This window comes from Telmatherina bonti (assembly GCF_933228915.1).
Source record: "Telmatherina bonti genome assembly, chromosome: 18".
Lineage (NCBI taxonomy): Eukaryota > Metazoa > Chordata > Actinopteri > Atheriniformes > Telmatherinidae > Telmatherina > Telmatherina bonti.
This window is the reverse complement of record NC_136616.1, coordinates 38457050-38477540: the sequence shown is the minus strand read 5'-3', so window position 1 is coordinate 38477540 and position 20491 is coordinate 38457050. Positions and strand designations below refer to the sequence as shown.

Sequence of the window (20491 nt, the reverse complement as noted above, 5' to 3'; positions counted from 1 at the left end):
GGTGTTCCTTCCTTCCTCTGTCTCAGCGTTTGGTCTCCTGTCCTGGACCTTGCAGGAGTTCACCTGCAGACCGGCTGCTCTACAGGCCACGTTTATGAACCTGACGGTTTTCTCCAGAAATGTCTTCAGAACCAGGAAAAGAAGCAGAAAGAGGTCAAAACCAGATGGAATCGCCTCCTTTGCTCGTTTAATGACCAAATATTAGTCTGAGTCACAACCAGGACGAAGATGGTCGGAACGCATCCCAGCTGACCTGAAACTGACCGATGACCACATGGATCTGGACGACTGGGATACCAGCCCGATCTGGTCTGAGCTGGTTCTGGGTGGGACAGGGGTGTCCTCATCACGGCTGTCCTGTCCAGCTTGGTGTGAGTCTGAACTCACAAGCAGACTTCTGAGAGGACGGGTGTGTGTCGGTGTGTGTGTTAGCAGAAGTGATGCAGCTAAAGATAGAAAAAGCTATTTCTGGTCCGACGTGTCCGTCTGTCTCTGATGAGGAGAAAATATCACAGAAAAATAACTGGAAAAAGAAACATCAGAGTGGAAACGAACACCGATAACAGAAGCCTGGGTAAGGTAGAGACAGGTCGAGACAGGTAGGGACATCTAGGGACAGGTAGAGACATCTAGGGTAAGGTAGAGACATCTAGGGTAAGGTAGAGACATCTAGGGACAGGTTGGGACATCTAGGGACAGGTTGGGATAGGTAGGGACATCTAGGGTAAGGTAGAGACATCTAGGGACAGGTTGGGATAGGTAGGGACACCTAGGGTAAGGTAGAGACATCTAGGGACAGGTTGGGACATCTAGGGACAGGTTGGGATAGGTAGGGACATCTAGGGTAAGGTAGAGACAGGTAGGGACATCTAGGGACAGGTTGGGACATCTAGGGACAGGTTGGGATAGGTAGGGACATCTAGGGTAAGGTAGAGACAGGTAGGGACATCTAGGGTAAGGTAGAGACAGGTAGGGACATCTAGGGACAGGTTGGGACATCTAGGGACAGGTTGGGATAGGTAGGGACATCTAGGGTAAGGTAGAGACAGGTAGGGACATCTAGGGTAAGGTAGAGACAGGTAGGGACATCTAGGGTAAGGTAGAGACAGGTAGGGACATCTAGGGATAGGTAGGGACATCTAGGGTAAGGTAGAGACATCTAGGGACAGGTTGGGATAGGTAGGGACATCTAGGGTAAGGTAGAGACATCTAGGGACAGGTTGGGACATCTAGGGACAGGTTGGGACATCTAGGGACAGGTTGGGACAGGTAGGGACATCTAGAGTAAGGTAAAGACAGGTAGGGACATCTAGGGACAGGTAGGGACATCTAGGGACAGGTTGGGGCATCTAGGGACAGGTTGGGACATCTAGGGACAGGTTGGGATAGGTAGGGACAGGTTGGGATAGGTAGGGACATCTAGGGTAAGGTTGGGACATCTAGGGACAGGTTGGGATAGGTAGGGACATCTAGGGTAAGGTTGGGACATCTAGGGACAGGTTGGGACATCTAGGGACAGGTTGGGATAGGTAGGGACATCTAGGGTAAGGTTGGGACATCTAGAGACAGGTTGGGACATCTAGGGACAGGTTGGGACATCTAGGGACAGGTTGGGATAGGTAGGGACATCTAGGGTAAGGTTGGGACATCTAGGGACAGGTTGGGATAGGTAGGGACATCTAGGGTAAGGTTGGGACATCTAGGGACAGGTTGGGATAGGTAGGGACATCTAGGGTAAGGTTGGGACATCTAGGGACAGGTTGGGATAGGTAGGGACATCTAGGGTAAGGTTGGGACATCTAGGGACAGGTTGGGATAGGTAGGGACATCTAGGGTAAGGTAGACACAGGTAGGGACATCTAGGGACAGGTTGGGATAGGTAGGGACATCTAGGGTAAGGTAGAGACAGATAGGGACATCTAGGGACAGGTTGGGATAGGTAGGGACATCTAGGGTAAGGTAGAGACAGGTAGGGACATCTAGGGACTGGTTGGGATAGGTAGGGACATCTAGGGTAAGGTAGACACAGGTAGGGACATCTAGGGACAGGTTGGGATAGGTAGGGACATCTAGGGTAAGGTAGACACAGGTAGGGACATCTAGGGACAGGTTGGGATAGGTAGGGACATCTAGGGTAAGGTAGAGACAGGTAGGGACATCTAGGGACAGGTTGGGATAGGTAGGGACATCTAGGGTAAGGTAGACACAGGTAGGGACATCTAGGGACAGGTTGGGATAGGTAGGGACATCTAGGGTAAGGCAGAGACAGGTAAGGACATCTTTTTTTTTTTTGTCTTGTCCAGCATTTAAGCAAGCAGACTGATGTTCTGGATGCTGTGTTCTGCTGAGCAGATTTATTTTGCCAAGGGGAACTTTTGTAGATGTAATGATCCCCTTGTATTTCTTGATTCTTATTTTATTTTTCAATTTGTTTTGGATAATAGCTTGTATTACAGAGTTTATGCTGCTGGACCCGACCGGAAAGGACAGGAAAGGGGCAGAAAGAGAACAGAAAAGAGAACATAAAAAAACAAAAAAAAAAAACAAAAGAAAGAGATCAATGCATACATGTATATGCACATACATACCCACCTACATATATATGTATATACACTCGCACATACATTATATATATACATATATACATACATACATACATATACACATACATACACATGCATACACACACATGTACACATACATGCATACATAAAGATAGATATACATACATATACACATACATACACACACATATATATATATATACATATATACACATATACATACTCACATACATACACACACATACACACACATACATACACATACATACACACATACACATACACACACATATACATACATACACATACACTCACACATATGCATACATATATACATATCCATACACATACATACATACACATACACATACACATATGCATACATATATACATATCCATACACATACATACATACACATAAGTACACACACATACCCACCCACACACATAAATATATACGTCCACACAAGCCAACTCTAGATTCATGGAGAACAAAACCGTTGACAATCATGAGGACCAGAAACTAGCAAGTTAAGTCAAAAAGACAGAAAGAGAGCTACCTGCTGTTAGTGAATAAACTTGCTGGATGACTCAGTGACTGTGACACATGCAGAACATTCATGCAGAACATTCAGAGTGGAACGTGTTCAGAGAAGAGTGATCATGCCAATGTGACCCCGCCCGCCTACAGCTAGAGGAAGGCCAGGAGAACCCAGAGACCCGGGTAACCGACAGTCACCCCCAGGTACAGATCCCAACCCCCCCACTCCGGAGCCAGCCATGCATCTGCCCAGGAGGTGGCGAAGGAGGTGCCCAACCAGAGTCCCCCGCAGTCAGGGGGAACAGGCCCCAGCAGGCCCAGGCCGGCAAGGGCCGATCCCGCCGGGCACCGGCCACCTAGGGCAGACAGAGCGCAGGCCCCAGGGCCCCAAGAGCCCGTGAGCAGCCCCCCGCCCCCGCAGGCAGAGGGTACAGCCCACACCGACGGAGGACCAGGACCCCCAGACCGCCACTCAGCGGCAGCCAGGTCGCACCCCAGTGCACCAGCTGCGCCCCCACCACCAAACCACACACACATATACATGCATACCCCCCCCCAACACGCACTCCCCTCACACATATACATGCATACCCCCCCCCCCCCCCAAACACGCACTCCCCTCTCAACCCCCATCCACACAACCCTCTGCATGCACATCATCCATCACATATACAACCCCACCCCACCTCTACTCACTCACCCATACCAAGTCACACGAACCCCAATCGCCCCCGCCCCCACACACGCTCACCCCCCCCCACACACACGCTCACACCCCGCCACCCCATCCCTCTACTTCTACCCAACCACACATGCCCCACCAAGCACCCCTCCACCACCCACAGCCCCCCTCCAAACTTCACCCTCACTCAGACATCCCATTCCGCATATACACCCACCCCTACACACACACCCTCACTCCTCCAACACAGGCACACCCCAATACAACCCACGCGCCAACATACCCCTCCACACACACATCTACTCATCCTCACACATCCCTATCCCCTACCCACCTATATCCCCACAGGTAAGGACATCTAAGGACAGGTAGGGACATCTAGGGTAAGATAGAGACAGGTAGGGACATCTAGGGTAAGGCAGAGACAGGTAGGGACATCTAGAGACAGGTAGGGACATCTAGGGACAGGTAGGGACATCTAGGGACAGGTTGGGACATCTAGGGACAGGTTGGGATAGGTAGGGACATCTAGGGTAAGGTAGAGACAGGTAGGGACATCTTGGGAACAGGTGGGGACAAATGGTGATCTCTAGGGACAGGTCTGGACATCTAGGGACAGGTTGGGATAGGTAGGGACATCTAGGGTAAGGTAGAGACAGGTAGGGACATCTAAGGACAGGTAGGGACATCTAAGGTAAGGTAGAGACAGGTAGGGACATCTTGGGAACAGGTGGGGACAAATGGTGATCTCTAGGGACAGGTCTGGACATCTAGGGTAAGGTAGCGACAGGTCGAGACAGGTCGGGACAGGTAGGGACTTCTAGGGTAAGGTAAAGACAGGTTGGAACATCTAAGGACAAGTAGGGACATCTAGGGACAGTTCAGGACAAGTTGGGACTGATAGGGACAGAAGAGGACAGATAACGGATACCTTTCCGTGACTGAGGCTCAAATATCAGTAAAATAGAGAAATGTTTTTTTCATGATTGATGATGACACCATGCTAATACTTCTGCTAACACGATGCTAACGCCACGCCATATTAACACCATGCTAACACCAAGCAAACACCGAACTAATGCCATGTTAATGTCATGCTAGTACCTCGCTAACACCATGCTAACTTTATGGTAACAACTTTCTAACTGTATTAAAACCATGCTACCACCATTCCTAACATTGTGTGGATACCGAGCAGCAACCTCCAGTTGTTGAAAATTAAGCCTATGTGGAAGTGCATAAAACTGCAGCTCCCCCTTCATCCACTAGGGGCTGCAAAACAGAGCAAATCCCCATAGGCTCCCATGTTAAAAAGACCAACTTCACAGCAGAAATAAACATGTTTACAGCAGGAATAAACATGTTTACAGCAGGAATAAACATGTTTACAGCAGGAATAAACATGTTTACAGCAGAAATAAACATGTTTACAGCAGGAATAAACATGTTTACAGCAGGAATAAACATGCTTACAGCAGAAATAAACATGTTTACAGCAGAATTAAACATGTTCACAGCAGAAATAAACATGTTTGCAGCAGGAATAAACATGTTTACAGCAGAATTAAACATGTTTACAACAGGAATAAACATGTTTACAGCAGAAATAAACATGTTTACAGCAGGAATAAACACGTTCACAGCAGAAATAAACATGTTTACAGCAGGAATAAACATGTTTACAGCAGAAATAAACATGTTTACAGCAGGAATAAACTCGTTCACAGCAGAAATAAACATGTTTACAGCAGGAATAAACATGTTTACAGCAGAAATAAACATGTTTACAGCAGAATTAAACACGTTCACAGCAGGAATAAACATGTTTACAGCAGAAATAAACATGTTTACAGCAGGAATAAACACGTTCACAGCAGGAATAAACATGTTTACAGCAGGAATAAACATGTTTACAGCAGAATTAAACATGTTTACAACAGGAATAAACATGTTTACAGCAGAAATAAACATGTTTACAGCAGAAATAAACATGTTTACAGCAGGAATAAACACGTTCACAGCAGAAATAAACATGTTTACAGCAGGAATAAACATGTTTACAGCAGAAATAAACATGTTTACAGCAGAATTAAACATGTTCACAGCAGGAATAAACATGTTTACAGCAGAAATAAACATGTTTACAGCAGGAATAAACACGTTCACAGCAGGAATAAACATGTTTACAGCAGGAATAAACATGTTTACAACAGGAATAAACATGTTTACAGCAGAAATAAACATGTTTACAGCAGAATTAAACATGTTTACAGCAGAAATAAACATGTTTACAGCAGGAATAAACATGTTTACAACAGGAATAAACATGTTTACAGCAGGAATAAACATGTTTACAGCAGGAATAAACATGTTTAAAGCAGGAATAAACACATTCACAGCAGAAAAAAACATGTTTACAGCAGGAATAAACACGTTCACAGCAGAAATAAACATGTTTACAGCAGGAATAACCATGTTTACAGCAGGAATAAACATGTTTACAGCAGGAATAAACATGTTTACAGCGGGAATAAACACCTTTACTGTCTGATACAAAAATATTTTAGGTTTAATAGGTCATTCCTCCATGACAACTGTGGGGGGAATTTTTTTGGTTTTTTTTTTTGTTTTTCTTTGTCTTGTCCAGCATTTAAGCAGCAGAATGATGGTCTGGATGTTGTGTTCTGCTGAGCAAATTTAGTTTGCCAAGGCGAACATTACTGGTATGATGATCTCCTTGATTTTCTAGATTTTTATTTATATCTTTATTTATTTTGTTTAATTGTAATACAGAGTTTCTACTGCTGGGCCACGCCAGAGAGGATAGGAGCAACAGAAAGATAAAGGGAAAGAGAAATGAAAACACCTCGTAGAGAGAGCGGAAAAGAGAGATGGATAGAGAAAGAAAGAAAAAACAGACATTTGCATTAACGTACGTATATACACCCATATGCATTTGCCTAAATAGACGTATGTACCTACATATTCACACACATAGACACAAACAGGCCAATCTTAGATTCTTATTCCCCCTGCAGAGGACTAGACTATCAAGTGTCAGGAGCACCATAAACTATCAGGTTAGATATTAATGAGAGACAAAGAAAAAGAGCTGCTGTTAGTGAATAATCCTGCAGACGACCCAGTGACCGTGTCAGATGCAGAACATGCAGAGTGGAACGTGTTCAGAGAAGATCATGCCAATGTGACCCCGCCCACACAATGTGACCCCGCCCACACAAAGGCAAGGAGCAGGCCAGGAGGACCCCGAGGTCCAGGTGACCGGTAGCCACCCCCATGCACAGGATCCAACCACCCCACCCCGGAGCCAGCTATGGACCCACCGGAGAGGCAGCGGAGGGGAGTGAAATTTTTTAAACTCCTCTGTTTAGAAATAGTTTTATATAGAAATTGAGCAAATTTATGGGCTTGTCCTTTTGATTGACCGTTTCATGAAGGAGGAATGTAGAACAACTGCAGTTTTTATTTATTTAACAGCGTGATTAAGCTTTAACCCGCTTACCGCCATTAGCTAGTTAGCTCGTGTTAGCTCGGTTAGCTCTTAGCTACATGCAGGTCTTAGTTTGATGGATGTCAATCATCCACCATGACGCTCACAGCGCCCCTCTCAGCTCCACCTCTTTCCCCATATTTGTATTTTCCGGGCGAGACGACACGCATGCCCCTGCCAAGATGGCGATGGTAGGAACCGCCCACCGAGCTTCAATTCAGCTCTTCAGAAACCTACGGGTTTCATCACAGGTGTTTTAGGCAGAACGTCGTCCGTTCCTTTTCATATTCAACTTTAGTTTCAGGAGGTGGAGCCTAGATACTCGCTGATCTCTTATCCAGAAAATAACCTGCTCTGTTTAGTTTACCCAGGGCTGCTGCTAGTCATGTGGGGGCCCAAGCAAAAACTGCTTTGTGGGCCCCCTCCAGAAAAAAGCACAAAACCAGAATCAGTTTGAATAATTGCTTGTCTGTTGTTGTCGTCTTTTCAAGACAAAAATTTCCCATTAACTCCAATTTAAGTGACATCAAAAAAAATCTTTTAGTCATTAAAAGACCTAATTGCATTCTGTGAGTGTGTTTTACTGCTCACCACTTAGTCAGCCCCGTTAGTGGTCTATTAACAATTATTTCAAATGCAAGATCTGCCCAACACATACAGAACAAGGAATTCCCTGTGCAGTTAGTTTTAGTTATATTTTAGGCATGGTGGATAAATGAAAATCTTAGTATCTTAAAAACATGAAATCACTCTTGTATGAATGATGCCAAATTTTCATTCATTCATTCATTTTCCCAACCACTTCATCCAACTCCATGGGGAGTCTTTGGGTGAAGAGCAGGGTACATCCGGGACAGCTCGCCTGTCCATCACAGGGACAGTGCTAAATATTAAATGAATAAATAAAATGAATAAAACTGTCACCTCCATACTGTAAAAGATCTATTAAATGAGTCCTATAGAAATAACAGAACTACTCATTTTGTTTACAGTAGAATTTATTGAAGTTATGGAAGCATTTAAGTGCATGAAATATAGAACAGTCGTTGGCTCTGAGTGCCTTCATCGCAGAGTCCAGACGGCCAGTGGTTGGTGCTTTATGTCCAGAAGAACCGCTGCTAGATGGTGGATCTTCTCCATCAGCTTCACCTCGTCTTCCTTCTGAACAAACTTCTGCTTCGACCCTGTGTTCATTTAGGAACACAAGAAGAAGAAATCCTCAAACTTCAATCGTTTAATACAAGTAGTATACTACATACTACTACAGTATACTACATACTACTACAGTATACTACATACTACTACAGTATACCACATACTACTACAGTATACTACATACTACTACAGTATACTACATACTACTACAGTATACTACATACTACTGCAGTATACTACATACTACTACAGTATACTACATACTACTGCAGTATACTACATACTACTACAGTATACTACATACTACTGCAGTATACTACATACTACTGCAGTATACTACATATTACTACATTATACTACATACTACTACAGTATACTACATACTACTGCAGTATACTACATATTACTACAGTATACTGCATACTACTGCAGTATACTACATATTACTACAGTATACTGCATACTACTGCAGTATACTACATACTACTACAGTATACTACATATTACTACAGTATACTACATACTACTGCAGTATACTACATACTACTACAGTATACTACATACTACTGCAGTATACCACATACTACTACAGTATACCGCATACTACTGCAGTATACCGCATACTACTGCAGTATACTGCATACTACTACAGTATACTACATACTACTGCAGTATACTACATACTACTGTAGTATACTACATACTACTACAGTATACTAAATACTACTACACTATACCACATACTACTGCAGTATACCACATACTACTACAGTATACCACATACTACTACAGTATACCACATACTATTACAGTATACTACATACTACTGCAGTATACTACATACTACTAAAGTATACTACATACTACTGCAGTATACTGCATACTACTGCAGTATACTACATACTACTACAGTATACTACATACTACTGCAGTATACTACATACTACTACAGTATACTACATATTACTACAGTATACTACATACTACTGCAGTATACTACATACTACTACAGTATACTACATACTACTGCAGTATACCGCATACTACTACAGTATACTGCATACTACTGCAGTATACTACATACTACTACAGTATACTACATACTACTGCAGTATACTACATACTACTACAGTATACTACATATTACTACAGTATACTACATACTACTGCAGTATACTACATACTACTACAGTATACCACATACTACTACAGTATACCGCATACTACTGCAGTATACCGCATACTACTACAGTATACTGCATACTACTACAGTATACTACATACTACTGCAGTATACTACATACTACTGTAGTATACTACATACTACTGTAGTATACTACATACTACTACAGTATACTAAATACTACTACACTATACCACATACTACTGCAGTATACCACATACTACTACAGTATACCACATACTACTACAGTATACTACATACTACTGCAGTATACTACATACTACTACAGTATACTACATACTACTGCAGTATACTGCATACTACTGCAGTATACTACATACTACTACAGTATACTACATACTACTGCAGTATACTGCATATTACTACAGTATACTACATACTCCTACAGTATACTACATACTACTGCAGTATACTACATAATACTGCAGTATACTAAATACTACTACAGTATACTGCATATTACTACAGTATACTGCATACTACAGCAGTATACTACATACTACTACAGTATACTACAGACTACTGCAGTATACTACAGACTACTGCAGTATACTGCATACTACTGCAGTATACTACATACTACTGCAGTATACTGTAGTAGTACTACATACTACTGCAGTATACTGTAGTAGTACTACATACTACTGCAGTATACTGTAGTAGTACTACATACTACTGCAGTATACTGCAGTATACTACATACTACTGCAGTATACTGTAGTAGTACTACATACTACTGCAGTATACTGCAGTATACTACATACTACTGCAGTATACTGTAGTAGTACTACATACTACTGCAGTATACTGCAGTATACTACATACTACTGCAGTATACTACATACTACTGCAGTATACTTCATACTACTGCAGTATACTGTAGTAGTACTACATACTACTGCAGTATACTGTAGTAGTACTACATACTACTGCAGTATACTGCACCACAGTGAATAAGAACACATTGAAACAGGTTAGCACGTTTCTTTCACCATATTTCCCAGTTTTACCAAAACATGGACAGTTTTTAGTTGCAGGATAGTTCTGGTGTCTTTTCCACCAAAACACGGACGTACAGACCATCTTCTGAATGTGCTTCATCAGAGGAAGAGTACTATGCAGCTTTAATCATTTTGTTTATTTCATTCATTCATTTCATTCAATAGATCAAAGCATATATTGGACTTATTTTCAAGTTTAAAGTTGAACTAAATGAGGAGCAGCAGAAGTAAAGTCTGATATTATCGGCCCCTTTTCACCCAAACATCCTTCCCCTTTTAAACAACTCCTGGGATTACCAGCACATTTTTAAGGTTTCTTAAATGTAAAGATGTCATAAAATGTTTTTTAAAAAAAGCAAACTTATTGATTTGTTTATTTAATTTAACAAACCAAACACAGTCATAGCCTTGTGACCGACTAATATAATCTACTTTAGTAGCTCTGCGTGGACATAGTAACGTAACTTGGTGAAGTAACGAGCGGTCGAGCATTAATTACGTGAAAAAACACTTGATGTATTTTAGGCTAGCTATCGGTATGCTAACGGTAGCTAACAACACCTTGCTATGTGAATGACTGGTACACTGATCTGAAAGTTGCCATTTTATCCGAGAGCTTACCTGCAGGCGACGCGTTGGCTTCAACTCGCCGTTTTTCCTCTTCTCCGCCCCGATTCAGAATGTCTGAATGTTTACCGTCCAACCGTTTAACGTTCACGTGGCATCCATCGGAGTTTCTCTCTTTTTTTTTTTTTTGACATTTAGAGGCAACGAGGCGGCACGGTGGTGTAGTGGTTAGCACTGTGGCCTCACAGCAAGAAGGTCGCAGGTTTGATCCTCGGCTGGACAAGGTTTGGTCAGTGGCCTTTCTGTGTGGAGTTTGCATGTTCTCCCCGTGCATGTGTGCGTTCTCTCCGGGTTCCTTCCACCATCCATGTTGGCTAAATAGTGTGAGTGTGTGTGGTTGTGTGTCCCTGCGATGGACCGGCGAGCTGTCCAGGGTGTACCCCGCCTTTCACCCAAAGCCAGCTGGGATAGGCTCCAGATCCCCCGCGACCCTGAATTGGATGAAGCGGTTAGGAAAATGAATGAAAGAAAGGTGCGCGCAACGAGGCGGGGCTTCACGTTGAGAGGGAAATTTTCATCTTCTTCTCAGCTCCATGTAAACATGTTTATGTTTTATTTTTATAACTGTGGATGTGGTAGCCTGCAGGGAGCCTGCCTCAGCCCACTGTTTTTTGGGGCCCCTCCCAGCACATGGCGCCCTCCGACAGTGCGTGATGTGCGTGGTGGGAGCGGCGGCGCTGAGGTTACCATGGTGATTTACTGGGTAAGAAGTTAACCAGCATTGTTGTTATGACGATTAAACTCTTACGAATTCCCATAAAAAGTATTTAGTTCTGAACAAGCGTCAGTAAGAAGAAAGTGTCCAGAATGAAACTGAAGACGCCAGGAAGCTGATGCCTGGCGCCAGACTGGAGCGATCTATGAAGCCCTTCGGCAGCCACCCCCAGGCTCAGACCCCAACCCCCCCACCCCGGAGCCAGCCATGCACCGACCCAGGAGGAGGCAGAGGGGGGTCCCAGCCAGAGTCTCCCGCAGTCAGGGGGAACAGGCCCCAGCAGGCCCGGACCAGTGAGGACCGGCCCCGCCGGGCACCGGCCCCCCAGGGCAGACAGAGCGCGGGCCCCCCGGCCCCAAGAGCCCAGAAGCAACCCCCCACCCCCGCAGGCAGAGGGCCCAGCCCACACCGACGGAGGGCCGGGATCCCCAGACCGCCACCGAGCGGCAGCCAGGCCGCACCCCAGTGGACCAGCAGCGCTCCCCGAGCACCAAGCCCCTCCACGCACCCACACACACACACACACACACACACACACACACACACACACACACGCATCCACACTTCCTCCTTAAACACATCCTATACACCCATTCTCTTACACACGCTCAAACTCACACTCTCCTACCCCCGTTCTTTATACACACACACCCCCTCACACACACATCCCTGCTCCCTCTATAATCACCCATTCTTCCATACACACACACCCCACTCTACACACACACACACACACCTCCCTACACCCCTCTATCCACATTCACACTCCTCATTGTACACCCACCCCATCACTTCCCTGTACCACCAACATAACCCCACATACACACCCCCACCCATCTGCATACACCCCCCCTTCCTCCTATCCCAGCGGCCATCCACTTTCCTAAATTCTTTCACCCCCCCACCCCCCCCTCTACCCTAACATTCAGTCACCACTTCATCCATTGGCTCATGCACGCCCTCACCTTTCTTTCCCAACGTGTCCCCTGTGAGATACCCCCGGGGGAGCAGGGGATAGGAGGGCCCCGATCAGGGCCCCACAACTACCCCCCACCCCTGTCAATGCCCCCCCACCACTCCACACATGCAGCCGATCCAGCACCACCCAGGGCCAGCAGCAGTCCCACCCCCCCGCCAGGCCAGCCCAGACCCAGGTCTCCTGAACAGCACCACTCCCCCGCCCAACCCCCCCGGCACAGCCCCAGAAATAGGGGCGTGGCAGGACCCCATCGACACCCCCTCCCTCCCAGCTTATGAATGATTGTGAAGTGTGTGTTGTTTGCAATTAAAATTGGGAAGAAGTAACCACATCATGTTGGGAGCGGGACCACCAAAGCAGCCCCGCCCACCGCACACTGCATGGCCCGCCCCCCAAAACATGTCCATGTGTTGTCAGTGTGTGTTTTTTGTGTTATGTTGACTAAGTGTAATTAAAACTGGGAGGTGAAGCGATGCTGGGTGCAGCGATGGAGACCACCTTGATGGCCTCTCTCACCATCCAGATCAACGTGTCCACCTCCCAACGCCCTGCCTGTGTGGGGGAAGAAGGGAAGGAGGGGGGTCCGGGGATTTAGGTCCCGAGGGAAGCGCGCCTCCCTCAAGAAGAGGAGCCACCTGCGGCACGAGGCACGTCCCCCATTCACTAACCGGCCATTCTGATTGGTTGATCTGAGGAGACTCTCGCCTCCACGTATACAAAACATTCAAGACGGCGCTCGGACGTAGCGGGAGTTTGGTTCTTTTTTTTATGGTAAATGCTGTTTTAATGACCAGAAACATTTTTAATCCTTAAAACCTCAACAACTGGAAAAACGACTCATTTCTGTCTTCTGTTCTGAACGCCATGTTGATTTTCTTCTGCTGCGTTCGCTCTACTGAACACTTCCAGACTTTGTACGCCGCCGCTTGACTGGTCCGCCATTTTTCTGATCGGTTCAGTCCGCGCTTGTTTGTCCCGCCCCAGAAACCCGTTGATGTGAGGGAGCCTCCAGACTCTACGCTGGTACGGCGTAGAGCTGCCAGGCCACCGACGACGGTTCTGGACGCATCACCCCTCCTCCTGACTGGCTGGTCCACCGGAACCTTAAAATGACTCGGTTAGCTTTCGGCTACATCTGGTTAGCTTCAGGAAACATCAGGACTTATGTTCGGCAACCCGACACGTCGCAGATGTGGATCCGGTTCCTGGAACCACGTCTGTGACGTGAAATTCAGGGATGCTAAAAGTTTGCAGCTGCTGGTGTGAATATGTCCATCTCCACACACACACCCTGCTGTCCTGCAGCTGATGCTGGTCTACATCTCCTCATCGATCTGTTCCACGTGAAACAAACCGGTCTGAATGCAGGTCTGAACGCAGGTCTCCATGGTGACGGCGTGTTTTATTCCACCTGTTGCACGTCTGTTGGAGGGAAATCTCCCACAGCGTCGTCAGGTCTGCTCCCTGACGTGTGTCACGCTGCTTCCACATGGCGATGGCACCGCTAACAGCTAGCCACAGGCTGCTGGAGCCAGCGCTAACATGTACGCTAATGTGGCTATGCTAACACACACACACACACACACACACACACACGTGAAGGCAGGATGGTGCATTAAAATATAATGGAACAGACAACACACATGAAAGAACTGGATGTGATTGTGGGACACGTGCGTACACACACACACACACACATGTTGGATATGTGTGTGTGTGTGTGTGTGTGTGTTTTGGCGGGTGCATGCGGGCGGTCTTACCTTGGTAGTGACAATGCAGAGGCAGTCCATATCCCCCCACACACACACTCACACACACACACACGCACACTCACACATTTTCACGCTCACACACTCATGCTTGATCTCCCTTCTGTCTCTCTTTGTTGCTCTCTCTCTCTCTCTCTCTCCCTCTCTCTCTCTCTCTCCCTCTCTCTCCTCAGCCGTCTGTCTGTCTATCCTCGCTCGCCCACTCTCTCGCCTCTGCTGTCCCTTCGTCTGCTGGCATCGAGCGAGCGAGCCAGAAAGAGAGAAAGTGAAAGAGGAGGAGGAGAGCGATGAAGAGGAGGACTGTTGTGCTTGGGGGGGGGGTGGGGGGGGGGTGTCACAGAGATGCAGAAGGAGGTCAAGAGACATAGAGACGCATTGAAGAAGAGAGAGGGGGGGCTGGGCTCCTGTTGCTATGGTGATGTGCAGCTGTTGCCCCGGTAAAGCTGCTGCAGCTGTTGCTAGGTAACAGAGAAGGGTGTTGCCATGTGGGTTAGACTTGATGTGTGTGTGTGTACATACCTGTGCAGGTGTTTGCGGTCGGCTTGCCCCCTGGTTGTCACACACCGTCAGCTCGTAGAACTCCTGGATGTCTACACACACACAAACACACACACACACACATCAGCTGGTGTTTCGCTCAAGAGTGATTAGATCAATCATGTTTCAGCTCCTCAAACACCTGGTCAGGGTGACACCTCAGTGTCATTCTGACTGCCCCCCTGGATTGTTTCTCTATCCAGGTGTTTATGTATCCAGGTGTTTATGTATCCAGGTGTTTATGTATCCAGGTGTTTATGTATCCAGGTGTTTATGTATCCAGGTGTTTATGTATCCAGGTGTTTATGTATCCTGGTGTTTATGTATCCAGGTGTTTATGTATTCAGGTGTTTATGTATCCAGGTGTTTATGTATCCAGGTGTTTATGTATCCAGGTGTTTATATATCCAGGTATTTATGTATCCAGGTGTTTATGTATTCAGGTGTTTATGTATCCAGGTGTTTATGTATCCAGGTGTTTATATATCCAGGTGTTTATGTATCCTGGTGTTTATATATCCAGGTGTTTATGTATCCAGGTGTTTATGTATCCAGGTGTTTATGTATCCAGGTGTTTATATATCCAGGTGTTTATATATCCAGGTGTTTATGTATCCAGGTGTTTATGTATCCAGGTGTTTATGTATCCAGGTGTTTATATATCCAGGTGTTTATGTATCCAGGTGTTTATGTATCCAGGTGTTTATGTATCCAGGTGTTTATGTATCCTGGTGTTTATGTATCCAGGTGTTTATGTATCCAAGTGTTTATATATCCAGGTGTTTATGTATCCAGGTGTTTATGTATCCTGGTGTTTATGTATCCAGGTGTTTATATATCCAGGTGTTTATGTATCCTGGTGTTTATGTATCCAGGTGTTTATGTATCCTGATGTTTATGTATCCAGGTGTTTATGTATCCAGGTGTTTATGTATCCAGGTGTTTATGTATCCAGGTGTTTATATATCCAGGTGTTTATGTATCCAGGTGTTTATGTATCCAGGTGTTTATGTATCCAAGTGTTTATGTATCCAGGTGTTTATGTATCCAGATGTTTATGTATCCTGGTGTTTATGTATCCAGGTGTTTATGTATCCAGGTGTTTATGTATGCAGGTGTTTATGTATCCAGGTGTTTATGTATCCAACTGTTTATGTATCCTGGTGTTTATGTATCCAGGTGTTTATGTATCCAGGTGTTTATGTATCCAGGTGTTTATATATCCAGGTGTTTATGTATCCTGGTGTTTATGTATCCAGGTGTTTATGTATCCAGGTGTTTATGTATCCTAGTGGTTATGTATCCAGGTGTTTATGTATCCTGGTGTTTATGTATCCAGGTGTTTATGTATCCAAGTGTTTATGTATCCTGATGTTTATGTATCCAGGTGTTTATGTATCCAGGTGTTTATGTATCCAGGTGTTTATGTATCCAAGTGTTTATATATCCAGGTGTTTATGTATCCAGGTGTTTATGTATCCAGGTGTTTATGTATCCAAGTGTTTATGTATCCTGATGTTTATGTATCCAGGTGTTTATGTATCCAGGTGTTTATGTATCCAGGTGTTTATGTATCCAAGTGTTTATATATCCAGGTGTTTATGTATCCAGGTGTTTATGTATCCAGGTGTTTATATATCCAGGTGTTTATGTATCCAGGTGTTTATGTATCCAGGTGTTTATGTATCCAGGTGTTTATGTATCCTGGTGTTTATGTATCCAGGTGTTTATGTATCCAGGTGTTTATGTATCCAGGTGTTTATGTATCCAACTGTTTATGTATCCTGGTGTTTATGTATCCAGGTGTTTATGTATCCAGGTGTTTATGTATCCAGGTGTTTATGTATCCAAGTGTTTATATATCCAGGTGTTTATGTATCCAGGTGTTTATGTATCCTGGTGTTTATGTATCCTGGTGTTTATGTATCCAGGTGTTTATGTATGCTGGTGTTTATGTATCCAGGTGTTTATGTATCCAGGTGTTTATGTATCCAGGTGTTTATGTATCCAGATGTTTATGTATCCAGGTGTTTATGTATCCTGGTGTTTATGTATCCAGGTGTTTATGTATCCAGGTGTTTATATATCCAGGTGTTTATGTATCCAGGTGTTTATGTATCCAGGTGTTTATGTATCCAGGTGTTTATATATCCAGGTGTTTATGTATCCAGGTGTTTATGTATCCAGGTGTTTATGTATCCAAGTGTTTATGTATCCTGATGTTTATGTATCCAGGTGTTTATGTATCCAACTGTTTATGTATCCTAGTGTTTATGTATCCAGGTGTTTATGTATGCAGGTGTTTATATATCCAGGTGTTTATGTATCCAGGTGTTTATGTATCCAAGTGTTTATGTATCCTGATGTTTATATATCCAGGTGTTTATGTATCCAGGTGTTTATGTATCCAAGTGTTTATGTATCCAGGTGTTTATGTATCCAGGTGTTTATGTATCCAGGTGTTTATGTATCCAACTGTTTATGTATCCTAGTGTTTATGTATCCAGGTGTTTATGTATGCAGGTGTTTATATATCCAGGTGTTTATGTATCCAGGTGTTTATGTATCCAGGTGTTTATGTATCCAAGTGTTTATGTATCCTGGTGGTTATGTATCCAGGTGTTTATGTATCCAGGTGTTTATGTATCCAGGTGTTTATGTATCCAAGTGTTTATGTATCCTGATTTTTATGTATCCAGGTGTTTATGTATCCTGGTGTTTATGTATCCAGGTGTTTATGTATCCAGGTGTTTATGTATCCTGGTGTTTATGTATCCAGGTGTTTATGTATCCAGGTGTTTATGTATCCAGATGTTTATGTATCCAGGTGTTTATGTATCCAGGTTTTTATGTATCCAGGTTTTTATGTATCCAGGTCTTTATATATCCAGGTGTTTATGTATCCAGGTGTTTATGTATCCAGGTGTTTATGTATCCAGGTGTTTATATATCCAGGTGTTTATGTATCCAGGTGTTTATGTATCCAGGTGTTTATGTATCCAAGTGTTTATGTATCCTGATGTTTATGTATCCAGGTGTTTATGTATCCAACTGTTTATGTATCCTAGTGTTTATGTATCCAGGTGTTTATGTATGCAGGTGTTTATATATCCAGGTGTTTATGTATCCAGGTGTTTATGTATCCAAGTGTTTATGTATCCTGATGTTTATGTATCCAGGTGTTTATGTATCCAGGTGTTTATGTATCCAGGTGTTTATGTATCCAGGTGTTTATGTATCCAAGTGTTTATATATCCAGGTGTTTATGTATCCAGGTGTTTATGTATCCAGGTGTTTATGTATCCAAGTGTTTATGTATCCTGATGTTTATGTATCCAGGTGTTTATGTATCCAGGTGTTTATGTATCCAGGTGTTTATATATCCAGGTGTTTATGTATCCAGGTGTTTATGTATCCAGGTGTTTATATATCCAGGTGTTTATGTATCCAGGTGTTTATGTATCCAAGTGTTTATGTATCCTGGTGTTTATGTATCCTGGTGTTTATGTATCCAGGTGTTTATGTATCCAGGTGTTTATGTATCCAGGTGTTTATGTATCCTGATGTTTATGTATCCAGGTGTTTATGTATCCAGGTGTTTATGTATCCAGGTGTTTATGTATCCAGGTGTTTATATATCCAGGTGTTTATGTATCCAGGTGTTTATGTATCCAGGTGTTTATGTATCCTGATGTTTATGTATCCAGGTGTTTATGTATCCAGGTGTTTATGTATCCAGGTGTTTATGTATCCAGGTGTTTATATATCCAGGTGTTTATGTATCCAGGTGTTTATGTATCCTGGTGTTTATGTATCCTGGTGTTTATGTATCCAGGTGTTTATGTATCCTGGTGTTTATGTATCCTGGTGTTTATGTATCCAGGTGTTTATGTATCCAGGTGTTTATGTATCCTGGTGTTTATGTATCCAGGTGTTTATGTATCCAGGTGTTTATGTATCCTGGTGTTTATGTATCCAGGTGTTTATGTATCCAGGTGTTTATGTATCCAGGTGTTTATGTATCCTGGTGTTTATGTATCCAGGTGTTTATGTATCCTGGTGTTTATGTATCCAGGTGTTTATGTATCCTGGTGTTTATGTATCCAGGTGTTTATGTATCCTGATGTTTTTGTATCCAGGTGTTTATGTATCCAGGTGTTTATGTATCCAGGTGTTTATATATCCAGGTGTTTATGTATCCAAGTGTTTATGTATCCAACTGTTTATGTATCCTGGTGTTTATGTATCCTGGTGTTTATGTATCCAGGTGTTTATGTATCCAGGTGTTTATATATCCAGGTGTTTATGTATCCAGGTGTTTATGTATCCAAGTGTTTATGTATCCTGGTGTTTATGTATCCTGATGTTTATGTATCCAGGTGTTTATGTATCCAGGTGTTTATGTATCCAGGTGTTTATGTATCCTGGTGTTTATGTATCCAGGTGTTTATGTATCCAGGTGTTTATATATCCAGGTGTTTATGTATCCAGGTGTTTATGTATCCAAGTGTTTATGTATCCAGGTGTTTATATATCCAGGTGTTTATGTATCCAACTTTTTATGTATCCTACTGTTTATGTATCCAGGTGTTTATGTATCCAGGTGTTTATATATCCAGGTGTTTATTTATCCAGGTGTTTATGTATCCAGGTGTTTATGTATCCAAGTTTTTATGTATCCTGATGTTTATGTATCCAGGTGTTTATGTATCCAACTGTTTATGTATCCTAGTGTTTATGTATTCCAGGTGTTTATGTATGCAGGTGTTTATATATCCAGGTGTTTATGTATCCAGGTGTTTATGTATCCAAGTGTTTATGTATCCTGATGTATATGTATCCAGGTGTTTATGTATCCAGGTGTTTATGTATCCAGGTGTTTATATATCCAGGTGTTTATGTATCCAAGTGTTTATATATCCAGGTGTTTATGTATCCAGGTGTTTATGTATCCAGGTGTTTATGTATCCAAGTGTTTATGTATCCTGATGTTTATGTATCCAGGTGTTTATGTATCCAGGTGTTTATGTATCCAGGTGTTTATGTATCCAGGTGTTTATGTATCCAGGTGTTTATGTATCCAGGTGTTTATATATCCAGGTGTTTATGTATCCAGGTGTTTATGTATCCAAGTGTTTATGTATCCTGGTGTTTATGTATCCTGGTGTTTATGTATCCAGGTGTTTATGTATCCAGGTGTTTATGT

The 20491-nt window shown here is 43.4% G+C and overlaps 1 protein-coding gene across 2 annotated transcripts in view; it reads right to left on the bottom strand.

Moving 5' to 3' along the window:
- Nucleotides 1-20491, bottom strand: part of LOC306769438 (disks large homolog 4-like) — a gene marked incomplete at both ends in the record, with an annotated part of 206243 nt that overhangs the window by 137458 nt on the left and 48294 nt on the right. Inside the window, one exon of one of the 2 annotated variants that reach the window (XM_079258043.1) lies at nucleotides 15268-15338. In XM_079258043.1, the coding sequence (XP_079114169.1) occupies nucleotides 15268-15338 (71 nt within the window). Of the gene's footprint in view, nucleotides 1-14739; nucleotides 14770-15267; nucleotides 15339-20491 lie in introns of those variants that run through there. The other variant, XM_079258042.1, reaches the window with a different exon arrangement.